The sequence below is a fragment of the Gadus morhua genome, chromosome 13, assembly GCF_902167405.1.
Source record: "Gadus morhua chromosome 13, gadMor3.0, whole genome shotgun sequence".
NCBI classification, from domain to species: domain Eukaryota; kingdom Metazoa; phylum Chordata; class Actinopteri; order Gadiformes; family Gadidae; genus Gadus; species Gadus morhua.
The window spans coordinates 4,052,615-4,069,947 of NC_044060.1; the positions used below are offsets into that span (position 1 = coordinate 4,052,615).

Here is a 17,333-nt window from a genome sequence, read left to right on the forward strand (position 1 = left end):
AAGGTTTGCCGCAGAGAAACCTAAATCTAACCCCGTTTGGAGCCAGAGCGATGGATCAAACTGAGCGGGGCGACTGCAGGGGAAGGCAGAGGAGCGGCGTGTGGTCAGCACGAGTGCTTCTCATTGATCCAGAGCACTCTGATCCCGCTGGAGAGGTCGGAGACCCTCTGGGCCCCGGGGACACCAGACTACCCTTCACTTAAAGCAACAGCGTGCATCCACCGCATTTGAGCTGGAGAACGTCCCTTGGATTTTGAGCCCAGGTTGAGCCATGTGTGCGTCCTGAGACTCAAAGTGTCTCCTAACCTATTCGTTTTGATGTGTTGATTAGCAACAATCAATATAATATGTTTAACAGGTATTCATATTTTACATCTTCAACCGAGCAAAATGTTGTCATGCATCTACTCCCCTAAATGTATCTAACAAGGTATGCCTTGTTTGGAGTCACTTCACTTAAACAGACTAATGCCTCTCTCACTCTCTCTCTCTCTCTCTCTCTCTCTCTCTCTCTCTCTCTCTCTCTCTCTCTCTCTCTCTCTCTCTCTCTCTCTCTGTCTCTGTCTCTGTCTCTGTCTCTGTCTCTCTCTCCCTCTCTCTCTCTGTCTCTCTCTCTCTCTCTGTCTCTCTCTCTCTCTCTCTCTCTCTCTCTCTCTCTCTCTCTGTCTCTCTCTCTCTCTCCCTGTCTCTCCCTGTCTCTCTCTCTCTCTCTCTCTCTCTCTCTCTCTCTCTCTCTCTCTCTCTCTCTCTCTCTCTGTCTCTCTCTCTCTCTCTCTCTCTCTCTCTCTCTCTCTCTCTCTCTCTCTCTCTCTCTCTGTCTCTCTCTTTCTCTCTCTCTGTCTCTCTCTCTCTATCTCCCTCCCTCTCCCCCCCCCTCTCCATCTCTAATTCTCCATCTCTCTCCCTCTCCTCTCTCTCTCCCCATCTCTCTCTCTCCATCTCTCTCGCTCTCTCTCTGATTCTCCCTCTCCCTCTCTCTCTCTCTCCATCTCTCACTCGCTCTCTCTTTGATTCTCCATCTCTCCCTCTCCCTCTCCCTCTCTCTCTCTCTCTCTCTCTCTCTCTCTCTCTCTCTCTCTCTCTCTCTCTCTCTCGCTGATTCTCCATCTCTCTCTCTCTCTCCCTGCACTATTGGATGAGGATGATTACACAGCATTGCTACAAATGGGCAGTCATAACATTAGGGGGCGCCTTTATAGGACTTCATGAATATAAATGACGTTCAATTATTCAAATACGACGAGAAGGAAGACAAGAGGAAGCGGAACTCTGGACGGAGATTAACAGCGAGCGCTCCTGTCCCGGGCCTCCCTGCCTCCGCACTTCAACCTCCGTGAAGAGATCCCGCCGTAAGTCAAGAGCCGCGCTAATACCCCTGTACATACACTCTCTGCCCGGGACGTGTTGCCGACGAAGAGGATGATGAGGAGGATAATAAGTCGACCCCGGGTGATGTGCGCGACGTCCGTCACCGGCGGGGTCACGCGGGTCCCACCTGAAGCGAGCGAGTCCTGCGCCCTTGAGTTAGCGTGACCGTGATTCGAATCGGGACACCCCTCAGCAATAAGGATGGAAACCGCTCCGACGTCGCTGGCTGTGAACCAGGCTACCGCTAGCCCCGCGGCTATAGGCGTGGGCGTGCGCGCTCGGAAACATGGGGGGCTTATGATGAAAACTTGGAAGTCCCATCGTTGTGGGCATGATATGTGAGGGTAATATTTTGCCATATTCCTGTAAGCCCCGTAGCCAGTGGGCGTCGCGGCGCGGATGAAATGAGCGCGCTCCATTATGTTCCTGGTCGTCGTGGGCACACAGTGTCGACGACGCTCCATTGTCGCGTCCCAGGATGCAACATTATTGTCCTTAGCCCGGCTCTCTGCACACAGCAGCGCCTGTTATGTCATCCCCGGTCGGTTCCGGTTCAGCAGGGAACCCACACAAACCGTGTCGCGTGGGTTTGACGGGTTCTGCGCGGACGCTCCGCGACCCCTCTCCGCTCCTCGTGACCTGGGCGGGTCTGTTCCGGAACCATCCTGATTGAACCGCTAAGCGGTGGCTGGCTCTGAGAGCCTTCATTGATTGCTGTGTGGACACGCTCGCAATGGCTTCTGGAGAGGAAACAACAACACCATGGCTAACCCTCACTTTGATTCCTGAGCATGTCGTCCTTGGAACGCCGTGCACTTTGCCGCCGTTCCTGCTGCTCGCTGCTGTATTGATCGGAGCGCCGGGCTCAAACGGTTCATTGGCAAACATGTCCGCCGATACGAAAACAAGAAAAATGTTGTTTGTGGTGACGCCATCTCCATAAAAACAACACCTCTCTGAACGCTCCAAGCCCATTACAGCGTTTATCGTAGTGCATAAAACGGCGTCTATATAAAAACGACAAAAACAACATTTCGCGTAAATAATTTACAGAGAATGTACTCCTACTTTCCCTATCACCTTGGCGCGAGCCACGTCCGCAGCTCTTACGGGGCCGGTGCGCGGACGCTGGTTGTGAAGGCGCGGACATAAGCTTCCTCTACACCGCAGACCTGTTAAATATTTGATCCTGATTGGGCCGTGTAACCCGCCATAACCACCCCCGACCGCAGCACTAATTCAGGCCGGGAGACACTCCTGACTGGATGCCAGCAGGGTTAAAGTGGGAGAGGCCATCGAGGAGCAGATTGATGAGCTTCCAGAGCCCATTCCCTGTCTGCGCTCCGGGCCAAGGGCCTCGCGCCCGCGCCCAGGGCCGGGCCAGGGCCCGTCCTTATGAATTAAAGGCTTTAGCGGGAGCGGAGGAACGTGTTAAACGGGCAGTGAACCCCAGGTGAACCGGAGCTCTGAGAGGGGGGAAGCGATGGCTGGTTCCCGCGTTCTAAGGGGGTATCACTCCTACGACATACAGGCTGGTTCTCCTGTTCTGAAGGGGTCTGACCTACAGGCTGTTTTCCCGGTTATGAAGGGTTCTGACTTACAGGCTGTTTCCCCGGTTATGAAGGCGGTTAGGGTTAGGGCGATCTCATGCCTCTGACTTACAGGCTGTTTCCCCGGTTATGAAGGCAGTTAGGGTTAGGGCGATCTCATGCCTCTGACATACAGGCTGGTTATTCTGGTAAGCTCTCTGATCGATACTCCTTCAACCTGATCCGACGAGACTGGCAGACCCACGGTCATGGAGGTCCTTGAGTTTGTCATTCGTAGGTTAGGGAGACCGATAGTATTGAGTTTTTTTTATTGTTGCGAAAAATGAGGGAAGAATAGCATTTGGAACTTCCTGCTTGTTAAATGTTGCGTAAAAATTAATTCATGTTTCAAATCGAACATAATTCTGTTTCAGATGCTTTAAATGCGCTGTAGCCAACGTTTTATTGCAAAAGTTTTTTACGTTTCCGAAACTCTTTAACAGACCCACTCAACCTCTCGGGTTCTTCCTCTGAGAACTACATCCAAAAGCTCAATGAAAACCACAGAAGAAGACCAAATGAACCCGCAGACCCCGAACCCGGGACTCACCGTCCTCGCGGGACTTGTGGACGAAGGCGTCCACGCCGCTCTCGCCGTAGTTGCCCTCCGACACCACGGTGGACACGTAGTTCCAGCGCATGGCCTTCACGATGTCCATCATGGCCTGGGCCTGGTAGGTGTCCGGGGGCACCACCCGCGAGAAGAAGTCGTAGCGAGTGTTGTCGCTGAGCTCGGGGGCCGTCGAGGCATAGCTCACCTGGGGGATCTGGAGGAGGTAGAGGAGGAGGAGGAGGAGGAGGAGGAGGAGGAGGAGGAGGAGGAGGAAGAGGGAGGTGGAGGAGGAGGAGGAGGAGGAGGAGGAAGAGGAGGAGGAGGAGGAGGAAGAGGAGGAGGAGGAGGAGGAAGAGGGAGGTGGAGGAAGAGGAGGAGGAAGGAGGAGGAGGAAGAGGAAGAGGAGGAGGAAGGAGGAGGAGGAAGAGGGAGGAGGAAGAGGAGGAGGAAGAGGAGGAGGAAGAGGAAGAGGAGGAGGAAGGAAGAGGAGGAGGGGGAGGAAGAGGAGGAGAAGGAGGAAGAGGAGGAAGAGGAAGGAGGAGGGGAGGAGGAGGAGGAGGAGGAAGAAGAGGGAGGAGGAGGAGGAGGAGGAAGAAGATGGAGGAGGAGGAGGAAGAGGAGGAGGAGGAAGAAGAGGAAGAGGAGGAGCGTCAATCAGTGGAAAGATGGAGCATTGCGTATTCCGAAGGGAACGTTAGTCAAGGACTAAGTGGTGGATGGGAGGTTGGTAACACACACACACACATGTAGACACACTTGCACGCACGCACAAACACAAACACACACACGCAGACATGTAGATAAACTCACACACTCTCACGCAACCACACACACACTCTCACGCAACCACACAGACACAAATACACGCACGCAGACACACACACACACACACTCTCACACAGCCAGACACACATCCACATACACACTCACATGCACACAGACTCTCACACACACACAAACACACACACACACACTCAGCACACACCAGCTAAATGAGAGAGAACGAACTCCTCGTTCTTTCTCTCGCCCTTCCCAATAGAACCCTAGGAATAAATTCGATATATATACATCTCCTTCAAGCACCCGTCTACACAGTAGGCTCATAGAGGAAAGGTTGACCATTGAAGCACAGAAGGGGTTCTTCCAGTGAGAGAGGACGGTGGATTGAATGGCCGCTGAATGGGGACAGTCAGAATAGAGAGAGGTGCCTCTTTCCCTTTCTTCCAGGGGCAGAGCTCTGTCACTCTCCGCAGCGGGCCCTCTCGTCGCCCCCCGACTGCAGGAGTCAGAGAGGAGCGAGCGGGGCCCTGTTCACAGCGGGCACCGTGGGGGGCCGTAGTGGGGAGCCTGGGGGGGGGGGGGGCAGGGTCAGGCTGTCAGCTGAGATGATGAGCGTTTCAGGGCTGTGATTAGGAGGTCATCCACTACCGCTCTCCTCCAATCACGGCTAGCCTGGAGAGCGAGAGAGCGCCAGGCTGTACTGGGGGTTGCTGGGGGTTTGTGGTCAGAGTGAGATCGGGAAGAAGAAAACAGTGAGGCTGGAATCACAACAGGGATGTGTTGGCTACAAGGGTTGTGATTGGTGGCTCAGTTTAAGCCGGGGAAGAATCACAACTTTTCCAGGACATTCAGTGAATGTTGCGGGTCGCGATTTCTCTCACAGAGGAATCGCATTCCTAGGTTTAGGGCATTTAGCAGACGCTTTTATCCGAAGCGACCTACAATAAGTACATTCTTTCAGAAGGAAGAGAAACAACAATATATCTCTGTCGGTGCAGTAAGGATGTTCATACAACCAAGTGGTAGGTAAGAGTCGGTGGAGGGTGAGGGGGGAGGCTACGCCGATTCTAGGTGCACCCTGAAGTCAGTGGTCTGCTGTCCTAGAGACCAGACGTGTGTTTCCCATGAGGGACGTCCCCGGTGACTCCCCTCAGTGCTCATGATGACCTGGGTAACGAGCGCAGCTGTAATCAATCCAACTTTAATGATCCAACGATTAATTCTGCTGCTCGATGACGCGGAAATGATGCGAGCAACGGGCTCTCCGTGAGAATCAACACGCATTTGGAGGATTTCCAGACAGAACCAAAGAGCGAAAGCCTTTCTTATTGGTCGATTCAGTATAGGTAAATATCGTATATATAATATAAATATATAAACAGTAAAGGTAAGACGCATGCTAGAACGATAGATAGCATCCTATTACTGCAGTAGGATACTTGAACCACTAACTTATTGAGAAGTAGTTGAAATAATATGCGCCTATAGATATGGCGTGGAACATAGAACTCCCTAGGCGACTCAGTGTTAACGCTAAGCTATGATACATGATACGTTATTCTATCTACAGCCGTCAAACACCATGGAACCAAAAGACACGATGCAGCAAAACAAAAGCCAAGTAATAAATTAACCTCCACCCACATCCACTGTCCTCCTACAGCCAATACACGGTTTGTTTGGTGGAGCAAACATGGGAAGAGGAAATCGTTTGAATCTCTCTAACGAAGAACTAACATCAGCTTAACGACGTCTCAGCAGCGTGGAAAAGTTTGAACGGATAAAGTAAACGGTACACATTCGATGCATCACTTTTCTAACCAGAGGCCACTCAAAGCGCTTTACGATTCTGCCTAACATTCACCCTTCAATGCACACATTCACACACCGACGGCGATGTCAGCCACGCAAGGCGACAGCCAGCTCGTCAGGAGCAGTGAGGGTGAAATGACTTGCTCAGGGACGCCTCGAAACTCAGCTAGGAGGAGCCGGGGATCGAACCAGCAACCTTCCGGCTACCAGCCAACCCGCTCTACCTCCTGAGTCACATGCCGTCCTCAAAACATAAAGTGTGTTCAAGATGGTGACAGTTTGCGTCCCGTCAGTGTGTATTGATTCAGTAAACAGCAGGTGGGCCGGGGGGGGGGCTCTTGGTAATCATACAGAGTGTGTCTGCCCTGATGACGATGTATGGAAGGGGCTTCGAACCGCCGCTGGGATGGGATCCTAATGAAAAAACACTATGGAGATTTCCCTCTGGAGGGCCGGCCCGCCTCTGCAGCGCGCTGCATTCATTACCACAGACAGCAGGCCTGCAGGCACACACGCACGCACGCACGCACGCACGCACGCACGCACACACGCACACACACACACACACACACACACACACACACACACACACACACACACACACACACACACACACACACACAAACAGATACGCAGAGCGAGACACATATACATCCATACACAAGGACACACACACATACACAGCTAGACAAACACAAACACAGACCTAGACACAAACAAACACAGAAATACACACACAGACATACACATAGACAGACAGACCTAGACACACAAACAGACAGCCCTAGACACACACAGACATACACACACACAGAACTAGACACAAACACTCACACACACGCTCACAATACACAAACACACACACACTCTCCGAGACAAACACACGCACCTAGACAAACACACACACACACACACACAGCTACAGTAGGCTGAGTTAATAATAATAAATCTTTATGAAAGGTCACACACGGCGCTGTCGCCCCGTCTCCACCTCAAAGTCCTCTGGGGCGCGGAGTCCACTAAGCGGCTCAATTACAGCACAAGATTCAATTATTCATCTTCTCATTACCCTACGCCAGGTGCCAATCACCGCAGCAGACGAGCAGTGTGTGACGACCCCGCCGACCTACCGGCCCAGGGTCCCGTCCAGTCCCGAAACTTCAGGACCCCGGATCAGGGACTCTGCCATTGCCGGGGCCCCCGTTGTATCCCCCAAACCAGAGGAATGTTAAATGGCCTGCGTTTATACGGCGCTTTTCTAACCAGTAACCACTAACTCAATGCGCTTTACAACATCACCTCACATTCACCCATTCATGCACACACTGACGGCGGGGTCAACAACGCAAGGCGACAGCCAGCTCGTCGCGAGCAGTCAGGGATGAGGTGCCTCTTGCTCAGGGACACCTCGACACTCAGCGAGGAGGAGCCGGGGATCGAACTAGCGACCTAGCTCCGGTTGCCTAGCTCCGGTTGCCAGCCAACCCGCTCTACCTCCTGAGCCACATGCCGCGCCGCCGTCAGTGTGCGAGAAGGAGAAGGCTCCCTGATTGGGAGGTAATTAAAGGGACTGGTTGTAATTAAAGCTAACTAATGCTCCTAATCTCCTCCTCTGCTGCTAATGGAACGCAACCATGCCCGGCACCGCCGGAGATGCTGATGCTGAGGCCCGGTGCCTCCGTCGACGTCAACACCGCTCACTACCTGCGTGACGCCTCTGAAGGTAACCGATGGAGAGAACAGGCGCTACTGGGGGATGTTCTAGATCCATTCCCAGTAGGGCTAGGTATGGCCAGGTACCTCACAATTCAATTCAATTTGATTCTTTAGGTCTTGATTCGATTCGATATTGATCCAATTGCTTCGATATCGATTCAATAATACGTGCAGATGACAAAAATACCTAAATACTATTTAGAATTAACCATTAAAATGAATCAACCACTTCATTGTGCTTTAACTAGCAAAAAGGGAATACACCATTGTATAGTGTTGTTCCTGAGCTAAACTTGCAGCATAAAAGTAATAATCATAACATGGACAAATGTTAAAGGGCATGTACATTTAGGCATACTAGCTTCTAGATTACAATGACTGAGTATGCTTCTTCTTTTTTTGGGGGGGAAATAATCGATTTCAAAAAAAATCTGAATCGAGAATCGAGCACAAATAAATTGCAGTGCATTGATGAATCGATTTTTTTTACCAAGCCCTAATTCCCAGGCATCTATGTCCAGTCTTTCTACCCATGGGAGGAATCCACATTTTAGATTCCAAACATTACTTTTATTCTCGAATTATTATTTGTATTATTTTGTATTATTTTTGACCAGCAAGAGTCCGATGCCACAGAACGTACAAACGAACAGCATTTTTTGTTTTTGGACCAGTTGTCAGTGTAAACACTTAACGACTGATGCGTCACGTTCACCTCGTCATACACACATTCACACACCGACGGCGATGTCAACCCTGCAAGGGAGTGGCTCGTTGGGAGCAGGCGGGGGTTATTTGTCTTGGACCCCCCAGGACTCTAGGAGACACACTGAAGGGGTCACAGATTTACAATCGGGATTTTAATTGAAATCCTGTTTAGAGAAACAACATGAATGTCTATTGAACGGTCTGTCAAGGACTCACTGCGCTCTAGGGAAATACAATCACAATTACCTTGACATCGAAGAAAATGTCATTTCTCGTATTACTACATAAGAAAAAAATGTCAGAATCTACCCATTACTGTTGTTCTTTTAAAAAGAAAGAATTTTTTATTTAACCTTTCCAACTTCCTAACAGAGTCGATAATACGAGACGTGCGTTAAATTGTTATAAACCTCTCTCTGCTTAAAGCGCTCCTTCTGTGCGTCCGAATCCTAATTATCGCCTCACTCTGTGGCCTGATGTATAATTCAAATTCTGCCCTATGATACCGACACGTTCCACGGCAACATTTAAAAACGCGCTAAGATCAACCCGGTTCCGAACCCCAGCCGTTGACAGATCAGAAAAACAAGATACCTGCGTCACGGTTACTAATCAGAACAAAAAGAACCAACGACACGCAGTTTGTTGAACAAGCAGCACCCTACAAGAGAGCACCCTGCCTCCCAGGGGGCTGTCGACACCCCCCCACGTCCCACCATCAAAGGCAAAGGTGCAAATGATGATAAGGGGAATCATGTCTGGCTGCATTTGCATACCTAATGAAGCCTTCCCTCTTGAGTCCCTGACGGCGGCGGTGGATCTGAGACCCGTCAGCTCTTCTGAGCCCTCCCGGAGAGCGTTGGTGCAGGTTGGTCCTCTGAATGAACCAGCACACACACGCCATTCCTCTGTAGCTGCAGCTACATCTATTACTGCTACCATGAGGTCACCAGGCATCCGCTACACACTCTAACCCAAAGGGATTCAGGCGGAGATATCTACAGACGTATCTACTACCATGAGGTCACCAAGGAGTCACTACACACTCTAACCCAAAGGGATTCAGGCGGAGATATCAACAGACGTATCTACTACCATGAGGTCACCAAGGAGTCACTACACACTCTAACCCAAAGGGATTCAGGCGGAGATATCTACAGACGTATCTACTACCATGAGGTCACCAAGGAGTCACTACACACTCTAACCCAAAGGGATTCAGGCGGAGATATCAACATACGTATCCACTACCATGAGGTCACCAAGGAGTCACTACACACTTTTTCTCAAAGGGTTCGGATACGGAGTTCGGATACGGAGCAGGAACGGTACAGCGTCTCGCTCAAGGAGGTCTACACAGAGGAGGTCCTGGGCTCTAGAGACTGAGGATTCACCACCGAACGAAGTGTATGGGCATACCGTCGGCTGGTTATGATAATCATATCGTTAGCCTCATAGCATAATTGAGTCATATATTAAGGTTCACCTTGTATTTAGTGTCAAAATGCCTAGCGTCAAATAGATTACTTTGGCAGAAAGTGATTATGGAATGTAAAAGCACTCTGATTGGTTAAGGATATAGCCAATGAGGCTATTAGGAGGGTAGAGTTTGGTTATGAGAGTAGAGTTTAGGAGTTAGGAGAGTAGAGTTTGGTTAGATATCAGAATTTGGCCAAAATACGACCTCTGCAATTATGCCATGACGCTAACGATATGCAGAAAGAGAGATCATAATTATAATTTCGTAGTCTTAAGGCATGAACTCAACCGTATCTTATGATAGCCTCGATTGTGCGATCAGAGAGCTGGATAGCCGCAAGCTAACCCTTGCTAAGCTAACTCCTGTTAGACTACACAAAAAATGTGCTTTAGGTAAGCTCCCGTTGTCCTCGTTATCCCCGCGGTGGGTCTGGGACGGGATGGGGCTCTCGTCTCTTGGATTCAACCATTTTTCCTCAATCTCGTAAGTTCCACAGTATTACATCCTAGTGTGTCTCTCCTCGCTTAACCGATCGTATTTCTTTCATGCACACACAGACCTAGACATACACACACATTCACACACACCTAGACTCACACACAGACGTAGACACACACACACACACACACACACACACACACACACACACACATACCTAGACACACACACACAAACCTAGACACACACACTCTCACACACACACACAGACCTAGACGCACACACACAGACCTAGACACACACACACACACAAAGACCTACACACACACACACACACACACACACACACACATACGCACACAGACCTAGACACACACACACACACACATACGCACACAGACCTAGAAACACACACACACACAAACACACATACCTAGACACACACACACACACACACACAAACCTAGGCAGACACACTCACAAACACACGCACACACACACACACACACACACACATCCACACACAAAGATAGACACACATACACAAAGATAGACCCACACACACACACAGATCTAGGCACATTTCCTCTGACCAGGTGTGCCGTTATGATCACAGCGGTGTTGTATACCCAGCAATGCACCACCATCATCAAACCCCCATCATCCACTCTCTCTCCATCGCGGTCGTCGATCCTGTGGTCGGGACAATGCGTCGGGCAGAGCGGCTGACTCTCAGCTGGATTAAACCAGACCGACTCCGTCCCCACGACAGCCACGTCTACCTGGAGGCATCCACAAGCCTTTGAATGAAAAGGTCTCCCTGCTATTAATAAATAACAATCACCTCTGTAGCTATGCTAATGCGTTGGTACACCTTCATAGAGGCGGTGTTTAAGCCCGGCAGCTATGAACACGGCAGAGGTAGAGCCCAGCGCTGCATAATTACACAGAGCTAATGCTATATTTAAGAGAAGGCCTGACTGTCAAGTTCAGCAGGCTTCAGTTCAGCGAAAGCACGACAGTGTGTGTGTGTGTGTGTGTGTGTGTGTGTGTGTGTGTGTGTGTGTGTGTGTGTGTGTGTGTGTGTGTGTGTGTGTGTGTGTGTCTGTGTGTCTGTGTGTGTCTGTGTGTGTGTGTGTTCAGGTATGTGGGTGTGTGTGTCTGCGTGGGAGAGTGTGTGTATGCTTGCGTGTGTGTGTGTCTGCCAGTGTCTGTGTGTGTGTGGGTGTGCTCGATAAATAGGAAGTGACGGACAGGCTCGCAGCCACGTCGGGGCCAATCATCACTTATCCCGCCCACCTTGTTGTAAACGACATCCCGGCCGCCCCCACCAATCACTACCAATCACCGCGCTAAGTGGGAGCGTTTCAATCAGCGTGCTCCCTCTCAGAGCACGTACCCTTCTTGACCAGAGAGGCTAGGAAGGACTGCAGGTCGGCTGATGGGTCCAGGTCAACATTAATGCAGATTGAAATCGCCACCTTTTTCAAATCAGTTTTCGTCTTCTCTCATTTAAACACGTGCGGCATGGAGGAGGTAGAGCGGGCTGGCTGGTAACCGGAAGGTTGCTAGTTCGATTCCCGGCTCCTCCTAGCTGAGTGTCGAGGTGTCCCTGAGCGAGACGCCTCACCCTGACTGCTCCCGACGAGCTGGCTGTCGCCCTGCGTGGTTGACTCCACCGTCGGTGTAGTTTGAACGTGTGCATGACTTGGTGAATGTTAGGCAACTCTGTAGAGCGCTTTGAGTGGCCGCTGGTTAGAAAAGTGCTTCATAAATGCAGTCCGTTTACCATAAATAAACATTGCATTTCGTGACACTGTCACATGACCCCCCCCAGGCGTTTGAGGCCGCCTCCCCCCTCAGAGTGGAGGGCCGGCCCCTAAGAGGGGGATGTATAATTTAGACCCCTGCAGCTGGCTGGACCCCCCCCCCCCCCTGTCCGAGGAGAGGGAGGGAGCGATGTGGTCCTGTCAGGGGAGCCGCGGGGGAGAACTCTACTATGCATCGAGATCTCACGCGGTCGGCCTCCTTTATGTGAAGCTGTGCGGGAACATGGCTTTAGGCTGTACTAGTTAGCCATAGTTAGTGGTTACCCGTGGTTCAGGCTGACCCGTGGTTTTGAATTAGGTCATTATGATATATGCTATGCGTCACTCAGTAACCATGGTTATTGATTTAATATGGGAACCGCTGGTTACACGCAGTTAGCAGTTACACATGGTTAACTAGTTAATAGTGAGCACACTTAATAGTTACACATGGTTAATGGTTACACGTGGTTAAATGTTACACGGTTAATAGTTACACGCGGTTTCTTGTAACCAACGGCAACGAAAAGAGTCTCCTCTTGAGGAGTCTGGAGGATGTGAGCGGAGTCACTGAGCAGGATGATGGAAGGGGGGGGGGGGGTGAGTGTAGGGGTAGGGCGGGGTCGTGACCTCTATACCTCACGAGGGCTGTGGCTGCCCCTGACGCTGCAGACAGCGAAAAGTTTCCCTTTGTTAGCGTCAGGCTAAGTGGGGCAGCACACAGCTGAGCTGAGCTAAATAAGATACCAGGACAAGCATGATGACATAACAAAGCAGGTTGTCGGGTTGGCTACGGCGACGCTAATGCTATGCTAACTCTACGCTAACACTACGCTGGGTCTATGAACAACACGAACAACGAAAGACAAAGCCGTCGTGAAAGAATGATGGAGACCTCGGTGTCTGCTGCTGTTGTTGTTGTTGTTGTGGTTTTTCATAGTCCCAGCGTAGCATTAGCGTAGAATTAGCATAGCATTAGCATCACCGGGATATGGAGATGCTAATGCTATGCCGGGACTATGAACAACCACAACAACAACAACAACAGATACAGCCATAATAGGAGAATGATTTGGACCCGGGTGTCTGCCATAGCATTAGAGTCACCGGGCTACGGCCACGCTGGGACTATGAACAACAACAACAACATCAACAACATCAACAACAAGAGACGCCGCCGCCCAGGGAGAGCGATGTTCCTGGGTGTCGGTACCCATACAGGCACTGGGATGCAGGGTTTTAAATTGCTTCTCCAGGATAGAAAATAGACTGCTTTCTCGGCGCAGGCCAGGTTAGCGAGGGTGTGGCGTGTGGCGTGAATCGCGGTTCGATTGAATTTATTGTGGGTGCGTCAGGGCGGCAGGCGAGACAGATGTGTGCTTCACTTCTCTGCGTCGCTCGCGTGCAAAGTGCTACACACGCCCCCCAACGATTAGCACAATTAGCCTAACGAGCCTCACCTATGTTTACCCTTGCCAGGGCAATTTAAAAATCTAGTTTTTTAATTATATATATTTTTCTCCAAGAGCTGAATTCCATTTCCAACTTTTGCGCTTTAGTTTGTAATTATCGCTAGGCTGAATCTCATTTAGAAGAAGCTCAATGTGCAGATTAACCACGTCTCACTGTAGAATAAACACCGCGTACTAAACACTTTGACATTTATGTGCTTTTTAATACAGAACCAGAACTCCATATTTTTTGAGTGCAGTAATAGTTTTCTCTCCTGGAACAATAAAAATGTTCAATGAACAACGAGAACATGCATGTAATTGTAGGTCTACATTCTGTTTCTGTAGGTAAACCACTGCAGACTGTTGTATAGGACAATGTCATATTATAATGCTGATCCTTTTAAAGACCGAGCTCTCCTTAATACATGGAGAGAGAAAGAGAAAGAGATAGTGAGAGTGAGAGTGAGAGTGAGAGTGAGAGAGAGAGAGAGAGAGAGAGAGAGAGAGAGAGAGAGAGAGAGAAAGAGAGAGAAATAGTGAGTGAGAGAGAGAGAGGAAGAGACAGAGAGAAAGACAGAGAGAGAGAGAGAGAGAGAGAGAGAGAGAGAGAGAGAGAGAGAGAGAGAGAGAGAGAGAGAGAGAGAGAGAGACAGAGAGAGCTAGAGAGAAACGGAGAGAGAGAGACAGAGCTGAGACAGGAAGAGAGAGAGTCAGGCAAAAGAAGCGAGCGTCCCTAGCGATGCCGCCCGTCCGTCCAGTCAAATGTCCCGTCCCGCGGGGCCGGTGATAAACCTCTGAACACGCCACAGACCTTTCACAGTATTTCCATCTCTCAAATTTGACCTTTTTATTTTTTGACATTCATTCTCACCGAGAGACGCCGTGGTGGACGGCATGGGGCCAATAATGCTTTACACCCCCCCCCCCTCCCCCCACGGACACCTCCACCCCCCACGGGCACCTCCACCCATCGTCATGATGACGGCTGGGGGAGGGGGGGAGGAGAGGCAGGTCGCCCCCACCTGGGCTTGTCAAACTATAAGTAACATAATGTTGTGCAGACGGAGCAGGGATTGGGAGGGGGGGGTTGGGATGATGCCGGACGTGGGGGTTGGAGGGGGGTGATGTTGGGGGTTATGATGGGGGCGTGGGGGGGGGGGGGGGGGGGCTGCACAGTTGAGTGAATCTCTTGCTGCAGGTTGTGTGTTTTTTTTTCGGTGTATTACATTCAGATTTCTTATGTAAAACAAATTCTAACACCAACTTTAAGACAGGGTCATAAAATAATGAAGCATTTGCATACATAATGTATGTATGCAAATGAACACAAAGTATTGAATGTTAAAGGGAGTGACCCAGACAGGAACTGTATTTACTAGTAGTTTGTTTCAGCCTTCATCCAAAGTGACATACAGTGAATTCCGATGCATGTCATTAAGGAGCAGGTAGGGCTTAGATAGTGAATATAATGACAGGTCATTAAGGAGCAGGTAGGGCTTAGATAGTGAATATAATGACAGGTAATTAAGGAGCAGGTAGGGCTTAGATAGTGAATATAATGACAGGTCATTAAGGAGCAGGTAGGGGTTAGATAGTGAATATAATGACAGGTCATTAAGGAGCAGAAGGGGGTTGGACAGAACTGAGACAGGTGATTAATGAGCAGGTAGGGGTTGGACACTACAGAGCCAGGTCATTAAGGAGCAGGTAGGGGTTAGACAGTACAGAGACAGGTCATTAAGGAGCAGGTAGGGGTTGGACAGTACAGAGACAGGTCATTGAGGAGCAGGTAGGGGTTAGACAGTACAGAGACAGGTCATTTAGGAGCAGGTAGGGGTTAGACAGTACAGAGACAGGTCATTTAGGAGCAGGTAGGGGTTAGACAGTACAGAGACAGGTCATTAGGAGCAGGTAGGGGTTAGACAGTACAGAGACAGGTCATTAGGAGCAGGTAGGGTGTATGGCATCAGACTCAAGGAAGACTGAAGGTGACGCTGTTGACATTGGGAATCGAACCCAGTGCCTTTTGGCTGGGAGTTGAACAACTTCACCACGGTCAGACCCTGTTATGGTTCGTTCTATCAACTATTAAGAACTTGAGGATTTCTCTTGGTTATTAATCGTTTTATAGCACTGTGATTCAGCTGTTTCCTGATGCCTATCCGCGCTTTATCGGATTTATGTCATTGTTTTTATCTTTGTACGCTCCGGGGCCAACTCTCATTTAATCATAAGTGTTTTTTGCAGGGTCGAGCAAGTTTCCGTCTCAAATATTCACTTTCTGACGTTCTGTTATTAATCTGCGCTGTCCAGAGCCTCTCTCCCCTCTTACAGACGCGTCACAGGGACACCCTGTTCTGCTCCCTGCACCCCTCAGATTCATCAGCACACAGACCTTCAGAGCCCCAAGGAGCAAGCCTGAAAACAGAACGGTCTGAAGGAGCGAGAGAGAACAATAAGTGCGTGCATTAAGCGCCAGGACGTACAGCAAACGATAAATGCATAAATTAAGTTCAAGGATGTACAACATACAAAAAGTGCGTAAGAGGTGTGTCTATGTAGAGTCTAACTTCTTCTTGTGGTCGTTGTCGTTCTACTTCTTGTCATGCTCTTGGTCTTACCGTTAACCGGCAGACGGACGCCAGGAAGTACAAGAGCGGAGATTGAGTTTCATGTGATGAAAGTCACAACTTTTCTCGGTTTTGGGACCTCAGTGGTGGAACGAGCTCCCTGCCGCCCTCAGGACCGAAGAGTCGCTCACTATCTTCCGAAAAAGACTCAAGACTCACCTGTTCAGAGTCCCCCTCGACTCTGCATAGCCACCCTCCCCCTTCTGGCCACCATTGTATATTGTATTGTATTGTGTTGTATTGTATTATAGTACTTAACTATAGCAACTGCAGTAGCTGCTATCATTGCTGTAACACGGGCCTAGCGATGGTTCTACTTGCACTTGGTTCTATGAACATCCTTACTGTACCGACAGCGATATGTTGTTGCACTTCTTATGACAAATGTACTTACTGTAAGTCGCTTTGGATAAAAGCTTAATGCCCTAAATGTAAATGTAAATGTGATAGCATTACGACCCAGGATCCTCTCCTCTCTCTCTCTCTGCCGGACCACCGAGGCCTCCCACACCCATCTCAAGAGGAGGTCTTCCCCGCTGAGAACGAGACGCTTTCCTCACTGAGAACCCCCATGTCTCTCGCCCACAATGCATCAGAAATCAGCGCCTCCGCTGTCATGCGGATGCCTGCTGCGGGCCGAGGGCTGAGCAGCATGTTTTGATGCTCCAATCAGAACCCCTCGGTCCGGTTGAAACCTGAGACTGATTGGGAGGATGGAGGCTTCTTACCCCCCCCCCCCCCCCCCCTCTCCCCCTCCGATTTAGTCCTGCTCTCCGGAGTAGAGCGGACAGGAAGTCAGGTCTCCGCTTCTTGTCGTCGACTTCCTCCTCCTCTCTGCTCATTACCGCAACGACCAAAAGCAAATGCCGCTCCTAATTGGTGTGATTAGAATCGAGCCCAGGTGAATGCGGTTTGGCTTTGTGCTTGTTTTAAAACATGATGAGTTAACCTTTAGCTCAATTATGCTGTGTCATTAGCAGCACCCATTAAACCCCCC

General features: G+C 50.0%; 1 protein-coding gene across 1 annotated transcript in view; it reads right to left on the reverse strand.

The window, feature by feature from the left end:
• Window positions 1–17,333, reverse strand: part of LOC115557596 (metabotropic glutamate receptor 4-like) — a 152,566-nt gene that overhangs the window by 87,112 nt on the left and 48,121 nt on the right. Inside the window, 1 exon segment of the mRNA XM_030375522.1 lies at window positions 3,508–3,724. Within this exon segment, the coding sequence (XP_030231382.1) occupies window positions 3,508–3,724 (217 nt within the window).